A 16,499-nucleotide genomic window follows, 5' to 3' on the forward strand; every position below is an offset into this window, starting at 1 on the left:
GGAAAGGAGGAAGTAAAATCGTCTTTCTTTGTGGATGACATGATCTTATACGTAAAAAGTCCTAAAGACTCCACCAAAAAACTGTTAGATCTAATGAACAAATTCAGTAAAGTTGTAGGATACAAAAACAACCTACAAAAATCAGTAGCATTTCTATACACTAACAACGAATTATCTGAAAAAGAAATAAAGAAAACAATCTCATTTACAATAGCATCAAAAACAATGAAATACTTAGGAATAAATTTAACCAAGGAGGTGAAAGATTTCTATACTGAAAACTGTAAGATATTGCTGAAGGAAATTGAAGAAGACACAAAAAAATGGAAAGATATCCTGTGTTGATGGATTGGAAGAATTAATATTGTTAAAATGTTCATACCATCCAAAGCCATCTATAGGTTCAATCCATGCCTATCAAGATTCCAATGGCACTTTTTTTTTACAGAAATAGAAAAAAAATCCTAAAATTCATATGGAACCGCAAAAGACCTCAAATAGCCAAAGCAATCCAAAGACCAATGGAATAGAATTGAGATCTCAGAAATAAACCCGTGCATATGGTCAGCCAACATTTGACAAGGGAGCCAGGAATACTCAATGGAGAAAAGACAGTCTCATCAATAAATGGTGCTGGGAAAATTAGATATTCACATGGAAAAGAATGAAACTAGACCCTTATCTTACATCGCTCACAAAAATTAACTCAAAATGGATTAAAGACTTAAAGGTAAGACCTAAAACCATAAAACTAGAAGAAAACATAGAGAAAAAGTTTACTGATGTGAGTCTTGGCAATAATTTTTTTGATATGACCCCTAAAGGACAAGCAACAAAATAAAAAACAAGTGGACTATATCACACTAAAATCTTCTGCACAGCAAGAGAAACAATCAACAAGATGAAAAGGCAACCTATGGATGGGAGAAAATATTTGAAAAACACATCTGATAGGAAGTTAATACCAAAAATATATAAGGAACTCATACAACTCAGTAGCAAAAAAAAAAAAAAAAAATCAAATTTAAAAATGGGCAAAGAATCCAAATAGACATTTTTCCAGGAAGATATTAAGATGGCCAACAGCGCATCACTAATTATTAGGAAAACGCAAATCAAAACCACAATGAGCTGTCGCCTCACACCTGTTAGAATGGTTATCATCAAAAAGACAAGCGAAAACAAGTGTTGGTGAAGATGTGGAGAAGAGGGGATACTCTTGCACTGTGGGTGGGAATGTAAATTGATACAGCCACTACGGAAAACAGTATGGCGGTTCCTCAAAAAATTAAAAACAGAACTACCATATGATACAGCAGTCCTATTTCTGGGTATATATCCGAAGGAAACAAAATCACTATCCCAAAGAGACATCTGCATATTCATTGAAGCATTATTTACAATAGCAAAGACATGGAAGCAACCTAAGTGTCCATCAATGGATGAATGGATAAAGAAAATGTGACGCGCACACACACACACACACACACACACATATATATGTACAATCATGCACCAGATAACAATGTTTCCATCAACAAAAGACTGCAAATAATGACAATGGTCCCATCAGATTAGTACCATATAGCCTAGGTGTGTAGTAGGTCATACCATCTAGGTTTGTGTAGGTGCAATCTATGATGTCCACACAACGACAAAATTGCCTAACAACGCATTTCTCAGAACGTATCTCCATCGTTAAGTGACACACGACTGTATGTATATATGTAATGAAATACTATTCGGCCATAAAGAAGAAAGGAGTTCTGCCATTTTTGACAACATGGATGGACCTTGAGAGCATTATGCTAAGTGAAATAAGTCAGAGGGAGAAAGACAAATACTGTATGATCTTACTTATATGTGGAATCTAAGAAAACCAAACTCATAGAAACAGAGATCAGATTTGTGGTTGCCAGATATGGGTGGTAGACGGTGAAAAGGTATAAACTTCCAGTTAGGAGATAAGTAAGTTCTAGGGGTGTAACTACATCACGATGACTATAGTTAACAAATTGTATTGTATATTTGAAAGCTGCTGAAAGAATTGATGTTAAAAGTTCTCATCACAAGGAAGAAAACTTGTAGTTATATGAGATGATGGATGTTAACTATGGTAATCATTTAGCGATATATGCATATGTGGAATCATTATGTTCTACACTTTAAACTTATACAGCGTCATATGTCAACTATAGCTCAATAAAACTGGAAAAAATTAAACCTAACTGTAAGTTGTTTAAAAACAGTGTTGCAGGAGGACTGAAAATTAACAGAGGGAAACAGAAAGGAAGAGGAGCTTAGAGAGTGTTAATGAGATGAAGTAGAATTCAACATAGAAAGCAATAAGTGGGACAAAGGTTAATTTTCGTTTCATACTATATAGTTCAAAATGAAGATGAAAATTTCCTTTCAGTGAATAACACAACATTGAGCTGTGAAAAAAAACACATTAGAAACAAAGATAATCTGACAGATGTATAATATTTAGTGGGAACCATGAACATGGCTTTTTCTGCCAGGCAGATCAAGTCCATGAAAGATAACTGAGGTGTTTGGGAAAAACCCAAAGCCAGGCACTTTTGGGTTGAATGGCATAATTGTAATGTCCACTCTCTCTCAACTGTTGCAAATGTATAAGAAACAAAACTAAAAAAGTTATTTTCTTAAAAATCAGCTGACAAATGATCAAGCCAGCTTTTGGACCAAGCCTGTTGCTCCTTTCTTTTTTTGTAAAAATGATAGGGATTTTTTTACAACTGTGGAAGTGCAGATGCCTTTTAGAATTGATGACTTCACAGTAAGATGATGTCAACCACATTTGGGAAGGGAGGGCTGTGGGAGGAGGGAAGGGAGACTGTCCTCTTGGGCCATCTTTAAGAATTATGCCAGCTCTGGAAAACTTAGACTAGCTCCTTGCTACGACCCCCACCCCCACCGTGAGCACACTGACTGAGTGCAGGCTGAGCATGACTGGAGGTCTTGCTGTCTTAGACTCCCCTCCAGCCATTCCTAACACTTTGTCGTCTCTCCCTTTCTCCCTTTTCTTGGGGCCTTGAAAGGTCCTTTGGGGTGGGGAGCAAAAAGATAACAGAACAGATGACTCCCAACCCAGGCGCTTTGTAGAACCAGAATAGCATTCCAGTGATGGGAGAGACTTTAATTTCCTAACACCTAACATCCCCTCGGTGCCTGCAAGAGCCAGGCTGCTCCTGACATGAGCTAGCCATATTTGTGACTGACCAGTATTAAACCTTCCTGCATTGCTGGGATGAGCCTTACAGCCTAACTTGGCCAAGGCTTAATTTTTTTCATTTGTCCTGGATTTTACTTAGTAGCATTTTATTGGGGATTTCAGCTTCTATTTGATAAGCGAAATTAGTCTGTAGTTCTCTGTGTTATCTTTGACAGGTTTTAGTAGTAGGATTTAACTGCCTTATAAAAATGCATTGGGAATCTTTTCATCTTTTTACGTTGTGGAGTAATTTCTTTTTTATTGAGGTCTAATTGACAGATAACCTTATATTAATCTCAGGTATACAACATACTGACTCGATATTTGTATATATTTTGAAATGGTCACCACAATAACTCTAGTTAACATCTATCACCATACATAGTTACAAAAAGTTTTTCTTCTGCTGAGAACTTTTAGGATCTACTCTCGTAGCAACTTGCAAATATGCAATACAGTATTATTAACTTGAGTCACCATGCTGTATATTACAGCCCAACTACTTATTTATGAGGAATTTCTTTAAAAATGCTTCCCACTAGCTGGGGGGCCGGGGCGGGGCGGGAGTGGGGCTCAGAGACAGGTTACAGGTGAAGATACTGACCCTCCTCCGCCTCAAGGGGCCTAGGTGGCTGCAGCCCCAGGGTAGTGAGCATTACTCCATACCATAACAGCAGTCTTGACCCTTCGTCCTAGTGTGATGTATAAATATTTTCATTTTCTGTGAACTGTGTTGTGAAAAAGTTAGGGAAACACCACATTGTAGCACAGGTTCTACTCAAAAGAAAAAAATGCTGACCCCACACTAAGAACTGGGAGAAGGGTGTATTCTGCCTCTTCTCTGCGGCTTGGGAACTCTCGGGGACCTCCCATTTAACTGAGATGTGGTTGTTTCCCACCTCTTTTTGACAAGGTCTGGAGCTTTCAGGTGAGTTGGCCCTGCCAGGTGCCTCCACTGGGCTGAGGCCCCGTTAGCCCAACGCAGCAGCAGGTGAACGTCCTGCGCCTTGCAGCTGTGTTCCTGCTCGGGGGTCAGCCCCTCTCCTCTCCAACCGTCCTGCCTGAGCCTTGAAGCACGTGATGTTTGTTGACCTTCGGAAATCAAACTTACTTTTCAAACTGGGTGCTTATGTGAGCATTCTGTTTCCCAAATATATACCCCATAATTGCCATGCTCTCTCTAAAGCGTCGCAATCTTTTGCCATCTTATTGGTTCCCTTACCAGCAAATTAACACATTTTTGACGTGGGCTTAAGAAATTTTTTTTCACAATTGAAATACTGAAGAATTCATCTGTAAAACCACCTCGGCCCAGCATCTTCTTTTGGCTGTGGTTCCCGTGATTTTCAAGGAATATTCTTTTACTTTCGTCTTGTTTCTTGGCTTATTCAAGTGTTGGGGAGATTCCTGAGACAGTAATAAAGTTAACCGGCTCTGAGAGCTTCTTGGGTGTCCTTTGTTTCACATAGTGTGAGCTCATCCAATTCTGACAACCACCCTGCGAGTACCAATTTTAAGGGGAGAAAACAGAGGCTTCCAAGCGTTCAAAGGTTAGAGAACCCTGCGGTGCCACAACAAAAATACATGTCTGGGCCAGCACCTGGCACCCCAGGCCGCCCTTTGCAACCTTTGGTGGGGACAGGAATGCCCCTGACAGAGACTTGGAGAGTCCTGGCCTTCCAGAGGGAAGGAGAGGCGAGACCGGAAGCCTTTACGGACGAAGGAGGTCGGTGGGTGCTGCCAGGAGGCCACGAGGACGCGGCATCAGTGACTAGAGTGATCGTTCCTCACCCCACCCCACCCCTGGCCGCGAGATCGAGGCTGACTAAGAGGGAGTCGGAGGGCAGGGGCGCGCAGCCCCGCGGGACCGAGCAGACGGTGGACAGGCGTGTCCCCAGGCCTCAGAGGCCCCATGACCTCGGCCGGCCGGCTCCGCGCGCCCTCCGTGGCTCCTCCCCCGCGCCCCTGCCCCGCCCGCGGCTCGGGGCGCTGTGCGCAGGGCGCGGCCGTTGTCCGGGCCGTTGGCGCACACGTGGTTTGTGGAAGTCTCGAGGCGGGCGCGGGCGGGGGCAGGCTGCGGGCTGCGGGGCCGAAGCCCCGAGGGCGCCCGCGGCGGCGTCCAGGTCGGAGGGCGGAGCGCGTGGCCCGGGTTGCGTGGCGGGCCGGGGCGGCGGGGCCGGAGCTGGGCGCGCGGGGGTCCGCGGCGGCGAGCGGAGAGGAGGCGGGGGCGCACGGGGGGCGGAGGCCCGCGCTGCGAGAGAGGCTGTTCTTGTGCCAAAAGTTCACTGTGAGTGAGTAGCGACGGGGAGGCCGGCGAGGGGCGCGGCCGCGACGCTGCGTGTCTTTGCAGGGCCTGCAGCGCGCCGGCGGCGAGGCGCAGGAAGATGCTCGAGGTCCTGGTGCTGAAGGTGAGCCAGCGCGAAGCCCCCGGGCCGGCGGTGACCCTCTACCCCCCGTGCAGGGTCCGTCCCGGCCGGGGACGCGGGTCTTTGGACCGCGGGGACGGGTACCAGATACGATCCCGGACTTAATTTGAGATAAACTACGTGAAATTTTAGTCCAGGTGTGGCCATGCACTGATTGCGATATCCTTAGAGTAGAAAGTTATCCGTTGTTCCTCTGAAATTCAAATTTAACTGGGTGTCCTGTATCTAATTCTGGAACCTTAGGAGGAGGGACGGACGGTAATCCCTTCTCCCACGTACCCCGTCGCGGATCGGTGTTGGGTGAGGGCCCCCTCGTGCTCCCGGTCCTTGGACACGGGGACCCTGACTTCTTCCTCTCCCCCGACGCGGGTCCTCTCCGGTGGGTCCCCACCCTTTGGCCCCTTGGGGCTGCGGCCCTGGACAGGAGCGGGGGTGTAACACTCAACCCCCGTTCCCGGCACACGCGCCCCTCCCGGCTTCACTCGTGGGGAACCCTGCCCTCTCGCGCGGGGGGACCCTGGCCCCTCCTCCCCACGCGGGCGCCTCGGGGCTCAGATTCTCGGAGTTGGGGGTGGCGGCGGGGCTCGCCTGGGTGGACAGCTGCGGTTTCGGCTCTGAGTCAGGCGGTGCTCCTTGGTGATGCAGGAGACTCCGAAGGCCTGGTGTGTTCACCATGTTACGTGGAGGAAGCAGTTTACAAAGCAGAGCAGAGGGGTGGGTTTCGGTTACTGGGAAAAGGAAATATAAGTCGCTTAAAAAAAATCATACTTTAGTAGGCAGAGGAGAGGGACGTAGCAAATGATGGGATTTTTTAAAACCATCAACTTTCCTGCTCCTGTTTTATGTCTTATGTAATTTACATGCACAGAGATTCACAAATGTTTGAAGTAGCTGAGTCTTAAGGAGGGTTTGCTCTGAGCCCTTTAGGGGTTTCAGATCCAACTGGCAAGCTTCTCTCCACCATCAGTCCTAAATATGCCAGTCCGACTTCTCCTTTAGGAAAAGACAGGGTTCTTCCAGATACGGAGCCTGCCACGTGCAAATCCATTAGGGCAGAACTTTGGCAGGAGGAACGAACCCCTCTTCTCAGTTGGACCCAAGAACCCTTTTCTCTACCCCCTCAGCTCTGGTCTGCCCCCGCTTCCGGTTCTTACCGGGCTCACACTGACCACAGCCTCTGTCCAGTATGGGAGTACTTCCCCACGTGTCCTGCAGGCACCACTTGTAGTTCTCCAGATTAATTTAGCTTTTACATGGATAAAAATATTTCTGCCTGGTATCTGTCAACAGATGAATGGATAAGCAAAATGTGGGATATGCATATGATGGACTATTCTTCAACCTTAAAAAGGAGGGAAATTCTGACACATGCTACAACATGGAAGAACCTTGAGGACATGTGTTAAGTGAAATAAGCCAGATAGAAAAGGACAAATAACTGTATGATTCCACCTGGCCCCTGGAGTAGTTAGATTCATAGAGAAAGTGGAATGCTGTTTCCCAGGGGCTGGGGGTGGGATGAATGGGAGTTACTATTTAATGGGTATAGAGTTTCACTTTTGCAAGATGAGGAGAGTTCTGGAGATGGATGGTAATGAAGGTAGCACAATATGAGTGTAGTTAATGCCACTGAATATGGTTAAGGTGGTAAATTTTATGTGTAGTTTACAGTTAAAAATAAAATTTAATTTTAGTGGTTTTGTATTCATTTTAGTATATTTAGAAGTGAAAACACAACTAGCATTACGAACCTGTTAGGGTGAGGCTGATGAAGAAAAAAGTGTTGATTAAAAATGTATATTCAGAAAGCAGCCCAGGCAACATGCGGTTGTGTAAGAGGTTAGTAAGGGAGAGTGCAGTGAGGCACGAGTGGGGTGGTGTACATGTGGGCTTGTTTTCCCAGAAGGGCTGCAAGGGAAAAGGATTGGCCGTGTCATCCTCGATCGGAAAGGGGATCCGCACCGAAAAAGTCCCAGGGCCATTGGTCCTACAGTCAAGCTATGTTAGTCGACAGGACCACTTACATTTTAGGACGGTGAGGCATGGACCCTTCAAGTGGACAGCTTTTGCCAGGAGGGGTGGTGGAAGGAGCTAAACAAGCTCTTACAGACATGGGTGAAATTCTGGAAGCTACAGGCTGTGACCTCACTAATGTGATCAGAACAGTTGTTACGCTGGCTGGCATCATAAAGTCAGTACCGCCCGTGAAATCTGCAAACGGTATTTCAGGCGCAGTTTTCCTGCTTCCCAGGCTGCTGCTTTGCGCAGAGGAGGCCATGCTGAGGTTGAAGCAATAGCTGTCCAGGGACCTCTCATGACAGCCAGTCTACAAGTGGGCCAAGCGTTGTTTAGTCTGGAATTTTCATAATGGTGTAAAATTGATGTCTTAATTTTTACAGTTGATGTTGGGAAGTCTGGGTTTGAGTAAAATAGCAAATGTTATTGTGGAAATACCATATACTAAGGGGAATTGAACATGAAGGATAGAGAATATTATAAATCAGTTTGTATATATATATACATCAGTTAAACTGATGTTATAACTTACACTTAGACACACTCATTACTGAATGTGGAAAAAGACACTCCTTACGTAGTTACTCAGATAAATTAAAGGGAAGTAACATGTAGGAACGCTGAGTTACTATTCTAGAGAAATAGTTTCAATTAAATCCAATTAATTTAATGATGTGAAGTGTTTAGTTATCATGCCAGATATATGATTCTGCTTTTACTTAAGTAAAATTAAAGTATTCGTTTGAATGGTAGAGGTCAAGGAGAAGAAAGCGGACCAAAATTTTATGTAAATATTTCTTTAATGAAAATAAAATAGACATGCAGAAAAAAGAAAAGAAAAGCACCATGTCTGGCTGATGATGGCAGTGTGGGCAGGTTGCTTCATAGCCCTGGGGGGGCAGCGGCCGTCCTTGGTGCCAGAGGTGGAGTTGGGAGCCCGTCCCCTCCTAGTAAAGGATGTGGAAGAAAGTGCAACTTGAACCACTTCTTCTGCTGGCTGGCAAAACTGACCCCAGCCTGGCCTGCATTTTCTAGGTTTTAGAAGCAGATTTTTAAATAACAAAACATTCTAGCAACTTCAAAGGATCTATGCTACCTTAAGAAAATTTATTTATTTGTATTTTAGAGATTGGCACCTGAGCTGTTGCCAATCTTTTTTTTTCTCTCCTGCTTTTTCTCCCCTAATCCCCCCAGTACATTGCTGTATATTTTTAGTCGTGGGTCCTCCTAGTTGTGGCACGTGGGACGCCGCCTCAATGTGGTCTGATGAGTGGTGGCATGGATCCGGACCAGTGAAACCCTGGGCCGCCAAAGCTGGAGCACACGAACTTAACCACTTGGCCACGGGGCCGGCCCCCCAAAATTTATTTTAAACGTTTTTTCCAAACTTGATATTTTGGAGATTTTCAAACATAAAAACAAGTTATAATAACAATGTTGAGAATAACCATATATCCCACACCTAGACTCAACAATTGTTAATGTTCTGTTGCATTTGCATATTTCTTGATAAATATGTGTATATAAAATTATTTACTTTTTTTTACTGAACCATTTGAAAATTAGTTGAGAACTCTAAATACTTGGACGTGTTTCCTAAGAGCAAAGACTCTCTTCAATAACCACAATATAATTATCATACTTGAGAAATTTAACATTGGTACAATACTGTTGCCTAATATATAGTCCAGACCTGAATTTCTCCAGTTGTCCCAATAATGTCTTCTATAACTTGTTTTCTCTGATCCAGGACCCAATCAGAAATTAGGCATTGTATTTAGTTGTGGCCTTTTAGTTTCCTTAAATTTAAGCCAGTTTTCCTGGCTTTTTTGTATCTTTGTTGTCATTGAAATTTATAAAGAGCGAGGGCAGTTGCTTTGCAAAATATTCCTCACTTTGGGTTTGTCTGTCTGTTTCCTCATGATGTGTTTAGGTTAAACGTTTTTAGTAAAAATACTGCGTAGATGATGTCACATCAGAGGACGAGAAGCTTTTTTAAAAAATCATTACTTTTGATTTAAAATAATTTAAAAATCTAACTTTTTGTTAGGAAATATTCTGGACATACAAAAAAGTATAGAAAATATGATCATAAACACCTAGACATTCACCACCAAGCTTTGTCAAGTGTTAACATTTTCACGTATTTGTTTCACGTCTGTAAACGATTTTTTAAATTGAGGTGTAATTTATATATAGTAAATTCGTTATTTTTAATGAGAGTTCTGTGATATTTTGAAAAATTCATACAATCCTGTAATCACTAGCACGATTAAGATGGGGAACAGTTCTATCACCCCCCACCCAGATAGTCATTTCTTTCCCCACCCCTGGTCCTTGGCAACCACTGATCTGTTTTCCTCCCTATTAGTTTTGCCTTTTCCAGAATGGCATAAAAATGGAATTTTGCATATAGACTCATACAGTAGTATGTAGCCTTTGTGTCTGGCTTCTTTGACTTAATACAATGCATTTGAGACTAATTTATCTTGTTGCATGTATCGGTAGTGTCCTCCTTTTTATTGATAAGTCATATTCCATTGTATGGATATGTGACAGTTTGTTTATACAATCAGCAGCTGAAGGCCATTTGAGTTGTTTCTGGTTTGGGGAGATTATAAAGAAAGCTATAAACTTTACATGTAGGTTTTTGTGTGAACACAAGTTTTCGTTTCACGGGTAAATATCTAGGCTTGGGTTTCTGCACGTTTAACTTTATGAGAAACTTTTCCAAAGTAACTGCACCATTTTGGAGTCCCGTGAGCAACATACAAGAATTCTAGTTGCTCTGCATCCTCACCAGCACTTGATATTGTCGGTTTTATAAATATTAGCCATTCTAGTAGGTGTTTAATGTTATTGTCACCAAAAGTTTGGTCTCTGAACCTGGTGCCAACCCAAATAATGAGAACAGAGTTTTGGGTGAAAAGGAAAGAAAGTTTTTATTTTCTTTGCCAGGCAAAGGGAATAGCAGCAGGCTAGCACTTTAGGAAGTCTTGGCTCCCCGTGTAGAAGTGGGTAATAAGGGGTTTTAAGAATTGCAGGGAATGTGGCTGCTCGCAGGGAGGGGGAGCCTGTGGCCTTGCTGGCTTTTTTCCACCAGCTCGGTGCTTTTCCACCAGCCTGCATTTGGCCTTGTGAGGCTGTTTGCTGGGAGGATGGTGAGATGAGGGAATCTGCAGGCAGGTGTCCTTAGTCGTCTGCCTCCTGGTGGATAGTGGATTCTGGTGTGGGGAAGCTTGTCTACTGACACAGAGGTTTCTCTTTGGGGATGTGTAGGACACGATAACCAGACCCCTTTGTTGCAGGATGTTATCCAGACTCCCCAGAACTGGCGTTATTCTTAAGTCCTAAAGGAGGGAGCGTAAGCAGAGGAACTCGAGGAAGGAAAGGTTGTATGTGCTTTGAATTGCCAGCCTTGGCTCCTGGGAAAGTGTTACTTCAGATAAGGGAGACATTGCCCGTCAGGTTGTTGTTTAACCTGTATACTTCTAATTTTAGATAAAAACAGCCCAGGGCAGCATCTCGTTGTGGTTTTAATTTGCATTTGCCTAACAACAAATGATGTGTTAATCATCTTTTCATGTGCTTGTTTGCCATCCTTCCATGTTTTTTGGTCAAGTGGCTGTTTTGTTTTCTTATTATTGAGTTTTTAGAGTTCTTCATGTATTCTGGTTAAAGTTCTTTGTCGGGTATGTGATTTGCAGATATTTTCTCCCAGCTTTTGGCTAATCTTTTCTTAACAGTGTCTTTCAAAGAGTAGAAGTTTGTAATTTGGATTAAGTCCAATTTATCAATTTCTGCTTCTCTGAATTATACTTTTGGTGTTATATCTAATAAATCTTTGCCTAACCTACATCCACAAAGATATCCCTCTATGTATTCTGTTAGAAATTTTATAGTTTTATATGATCCATTTGAGTTGATTTCTGTATAAGGTACAAGGAATGGATCAAAGTTCATTTTTGTCATATGGATGCCTAATTGTTACAGCGTGATTTGAAACAACTGCCTTTTCTCCATTTAATTGCCTTGTGCCTTTATTGAAAATCAATTGACCATAGAGGCCAGCCCAGTGGCACAGTGGTTAAGTTTGCACGTTCTGCTTCTCGGCAGCCTGGGGTTCGCCGGTTCGGATCCCAGGTGTGGACATGGCACTGCTTGGCAAAAGCCATGCTGTGGTAGGCGTCCCATGTATAAAGTAGAGGAAGATGGGCACGATGTTAGCTCACAGTCTTCCTCAGCAAAAAGAAGAGGATTGTCAGTAGTTAGCTCAGGGCTAATCTTCCTCAAAAAAAAAAAAAAAGAAAGAAAATCAATGGACCATAAATGTGTGGGTCTATTTCTGCTCTGTTGATTTATGTATCTATGCTTTCTTCAGTTACCACACTGTTCTGATTACTGTACCTTTACGGTAAGTCTTGAAATCACATAGTGTGTGTCTTCTAGCTGTGTGGTGGTTCTTCAGATTTATTTGGACTGTTCTGGTTCCTTTGCCTTTCCAATAGGAATTTCATAATTTAGTGTGTTGATTTCTTAATTCGTGCTGGAATTGAATTGTATTTATAGATCCTTTTGGGGAAAAGCAACATCTTAACCCATGAACACTGTATATCTGCATTAAAATTCCTCTTTGATTTCTTTCATCAGTGGTTTTGTAACCAAACTCAATGAGTCTGTCTCTTGGTGAGTGCGGAGCCAAAAAGCACAACCAAGGCTGAAGTGGGTGAAGAAAAAAAGGTTTGCTGCATGTACAAGCAATGGAGAACACTGGGGATAGCTCGCAAAGCAGTGCCTGCCCCCTTCCCCAGTTTAGTGCGGTGGAGACTACACCAGAGTGCAGAGGATATGTTACAACTGTGTAACAACTGGGCCTAATGAGGGCGCGTGTGCAGGCCCTTACATAGTGAATTCAAGGCACCATTACATACCGAGATCAGTGTAACACGCCTTTACATAACGAGGTCAAGGTATTATTATATAACGGGTCCAAGGTAACTTTTGGACTCTCAGAGCTGGAGCAATTTGCAAGGGTCCTGCTGGAACCATGTAAGTTTCCCTGCAGGATGGCAACATCTGCAAAAAATGAGGTCATCAGCTTCTGAAAAACAGCACGTTTAGTTTTCTCCTTGTCTGGAAAACACTTGACAGACGGTGTTTAGTTTCAGATCACATTTTCATTAACTCTTTCCTCGCCTGGTTTCTGGTCATATTTTGTACCTCTCAGCATACAAATTTTGCACATATTTTGTTAGATTTATTCCTAAGAAATTCCTGTGTTTTTGTTGCTGTTGCAAATGATACTATTTTTTAGCTTTAAATGTCCAATTTTCATTGCTGAAATATAGATGTACAATTGAATATACTATATTACCTTGTACCCTGGAACCTTGCTAAAGTCACTTATTAGTTCTAGTTTATATTTTGTCGACTTTTTAGGATTTTCTGTGTAGATATTCTCATTTGTGGGTCCTTCTAGTTGTGGCATGTGGGACGCTGCCTCAGTGTGGCTTGATGAGCAGTGCCATGTCCGCGCCCAGGATTCGAACCAACGAAACACTGGGCCGCCTGCAGCGGAGCGCGCGAACCCAACCACTCGGCCACGGGGCCAGCCCCTCACCTGCTTGGTTTTGCCTTAGTGATAGAGCACATCCTGTTTGTCCTGCAACATGGTCTTTACTTCGCAGGCGTACGGGAGGGAGACAGTTCCTCTACCCTCTAGGTCCTTCTGGCTGCTCTAAGAATTAAATTGACAAGAGATAGAATAACAGGAGAGAATCAAACAAAGCTTTGTAGCATGTATACAGGGGAGAAACCCAGGAAAACTGAGTAACTTGCCAGAATGGCCGAAGTCACCACCTTAAATCCATCTTCAGCTAAAGACAAAGGAGAATGTTTGGGGTAGCGGTTTGGACTTCAAAGGGGAGGAAGGCACTTCACACGGAGGTGGAAAAGTGAATGTTTGATAAACAGGCGTTTGCTGGGCCGTCTATGGACACTGGAACCTGAAAGAGATCTTTTGAATGGCCTTTGCCGGATGCCATCCTTTCTCCTACACCTAGAGTTATCTCTGGTGATAGCTCCCTCCTGGGACAGACCTTCTGTCTTAAATTCTTTTAGGCAGTTAGGAGGAAGGTCAAAGTTTCTTTCAGAGTCTTTGGTCCTTAAAAATAATCAAGGCAAAGAGACACATTTTGGGGGTGGCCAGTTCTGATCCCCTACACAGGCATAGCACTGGAGGGGTTTCTGGAGCGCTCGAGGTGCTTGCTAAGCCTCTTCAGCTTGCCAGGACCCTGACTGCAAACTGTGTTTCCTGTGATGGATGTCAGAGAGGAACAGAGCTGGACGCTAGTTAAAGCAGCGAGAACGTTCTTCAGTGACTGCGGCCGCAGTGAAGGAGCCGAGCTCCATTCCGGTTTGTGCAGAGGTGACCAGGCATTTTAAAGGGAGAATGAGGAAGAGGCGGGGAGGGGCTCCCGTGACCAATACCACAGGGTGGTCAGTGCCAGTGTGATCAGGCCCGTGTCTGCTAGCCGGGAGTCAGGCTTCTGGCTCCCCCCGGAGACCAGGAGACGGAGGCCCTGGCCTTCCTGATGATTCAGAGGAACGGCTCAGGCCCTGGGGCAGGACTTCCTCCCGAGGGGCAGGAGAGGCATGCACATCCCAAAGGGACGGGAAGGCTTCCCAGCTGTGAGTCCTTCTAGTGACTGCTCTAAGAGAGGGAGGTCGAGGGCCAGTGTCAGGTGTGGGCTGGAACAAACAGGAAATTCTCCTGGCAGCCTGGCGCTTCTCGGGCAGGCATGTTAGAGGGGCTGGGGCGTGCTGCTGGAAGCCACGCTGGAGTTGGGGCAGCCTCTGATGCCGAGAGTTCTGCAGGCGTCCTGGGCCGCAGCTCTGGCTCTCTATTTCCGCTGGCCTTCCAACTGTTGCTTTTCTCTGGAACTTGGCGTCTTGCCTGTGCAATTCAGGGTCGGCCAAGGGTTCAAGGGGCTTTTGTGTGTAGACTTCAGGGCTCTCAGCCCCTCAGTGCCTCTCTTCCAGAATTTCTCCCCTAATTTACAGCAGCTCTGGCGGCCCTAACTCTGTTCTCTGGTTCCTCAAGCCACAAACACTGTGGCTTGCTGCTCATGTTGCAGCTGCTTGCACCACCTGGACTGGGGAGTGTTCTCTGCGAAGCTCTGTGCAGACATGGATGTCACCCAGCGACAGTGCTCCTTTCAAGGACCGAATCCCCTCCAGTTTGGGCCTGCTTTGGGGAGCTCTTCAGGCCCTTCACGTAGTTATTTTGTGTTTTTTCCAGGTTTCAGCATTGTTCCTTGCAGATGGGTTGGTCCATACAAACTCATCTGCCATTACTGGAACCAGAACGGCTAGCTGTTCTTTTTTCCAACTATTTATTATAAAAATGTTTAAACATTCAGAAAAATAGAAAGAATGCTAATGGGAACATCTGTACTCCTGCCACCTGGTATCTAGGATCCAAATCATTGCTTTTAGGCCCTTTCAGGAGGCAACATGGGGAAATGAATACATTTGAAAAATCGTGAGTTCCTACTGATGTTTTCAATTCAAATTTAAGTTTTCATTTTATTTTGTACCTTTTCTCTGACAATGAAAATCTTGGTTTCTAATAATGTTAATAGATAAAGATACATTCAGAGAAGTCTGGCTTTATCCCTGCCCCTTCTGCCCCATTCCGGCCTCCTCTGTAATAGTTTATATCTGTTTTGGTTTATCTTCCATCATTTCTTTCTTTTAATTTGAACAGACTGTACATATATTCACATTTCCTTCTCTTTCTGACGAAAGACATAGAATACTAAAAACATTGCTCCGGACCTTGCTTTTGTACTTATTATGGATATTTTCAAAATACAGGAGATCAAGAGTATTTATCTGTTTGCTTTTTGAGTCACAATACAGAATTAAAAGTTACTTACATATTATTGCTTACGTGTTTTAGAATTTTATCTTTGAGTCTTTGGTTTTTTTCCCAGCTTTATTGAAATATGTTTGACATATAACATTGTGTGAGTTGAAGGTGTGCAATGTGATGATTTGAAATATATAGGTATTGAGGGTCTTTTTTCTTTGGTCTGACCATTGAAGACAGAGGCACTGGTCAGGAATTTGTTAGATCACTTAAATTAGAAACAGTTGTGGTTCTAAGGTTTATGTTATTTTATGATTCTACTTTTAATCATGTATTGCTTTGTTTGTCTTTTAAAATTTTACAGATTGAAGATCCAGGTTGTTTCTGGGTTATTATAAAAGGATGTAGTTCCTTTTTAGATCATGAAGCTGACTATCAAAAACTAAATAGTGCCATGAATGACTTCTATAACAGAATGTGTCACGATATAGAAATAAAACCGCTAATGTTGGAAGAAGGGCAGGTATGTATCTAAATGTGCTTTAAGCGCTGTGTCTTGAAATACTACCGCAAATGTAAAATATTTTGGCAACTAATATGATCAAAGCGTCTAGGGAATTTTAATTACTTGTAATCATTGCCCCACGTTAGGTTCTTTGGTTGCACAAGATTCAGACGAGTCACGCTAAGTGGCGGTTGTTGTATTGGGTTCCTGTGGGGCAGCAGGAGATGAAAGGTCATCTAAATTCAGGCACTGGGGCCGTCCTCCTGGGGCTGGGAACCAGAGGATTATTCTAGATCATCAGGTGTGATGTGCTAAGGTGTGGGGACCTTAGCAAAGAGAGCACGGCGGTTTTCAATCTGGGGCTGATGCCTCCCTTTTGGTTGCTCATGACTTTGGCCAACTCCTGCTTCTTTACTTTCCCTACTCCACATTATGGCCCCTCCT

General features: G+C 43.7%; 1 protein-coding gene and 1 pseudogene across 12 annotated transcripts in view; both read left to right on the forward strand.

Annotated features, from left to right (window-relative positions):
• Positions 1-5,224: 5,224 nt before the first annotated feature.
• The window catches only part of TDRD12 (tudor domain containing 12), an 85,445-nt gene continuing 74,170 nt past the window's right edge, over positions 5,225-16,499 (forward strand). For 5 of the 12 annotated variants that reach the window (XR_011422277.1, XR_011422278.1, XM_001915604.4 and 2 more), the window contains exons 1-2: positions 6,215-6,375; positions 15,915-16,073. Coding sequence is in view for 9 of the 12 variants with exons in the window: in XM_001915604.4 (XP_001915639.4) it covers positions 6,301-6,375; positions 15,915-16,073 (234 nt within the window). In the remaining 3 variants the exon portion in view is untranslated. Of the gene's footprint in view, positions 5,359-5,423; positions 5,644-6,214; positions 6,376-15,914; positions 16,074-16,499 lie in introns of those variants that run through there. The other 7 variants (XM_023649485.2, XM_023649486.2, XM_023649487.2 and 4 more) reach the window with 5 other exon arrangements.
• On the forward strand, positions 7,484-8,029 carry LOC138916023 (2-iminobutanoate/2-iminopropanoate deaminase pseudogene; annotated as a pseudogene).

This window comes from Equus caballus, chromosome 10 (assembly GCF_041296265.1).
Source record: "Equus caballus isolate H_3958 breed thoroughbred chromosome 10, TB-T2T, whole genome shotgun sequence".
NCBI classification, from domain to species: domain Eukaryota; kingdom Metazoa; phylum Chordata; class Mammalia; order Perissodactyla; family Equidae; genus Equus; species Equus caballus.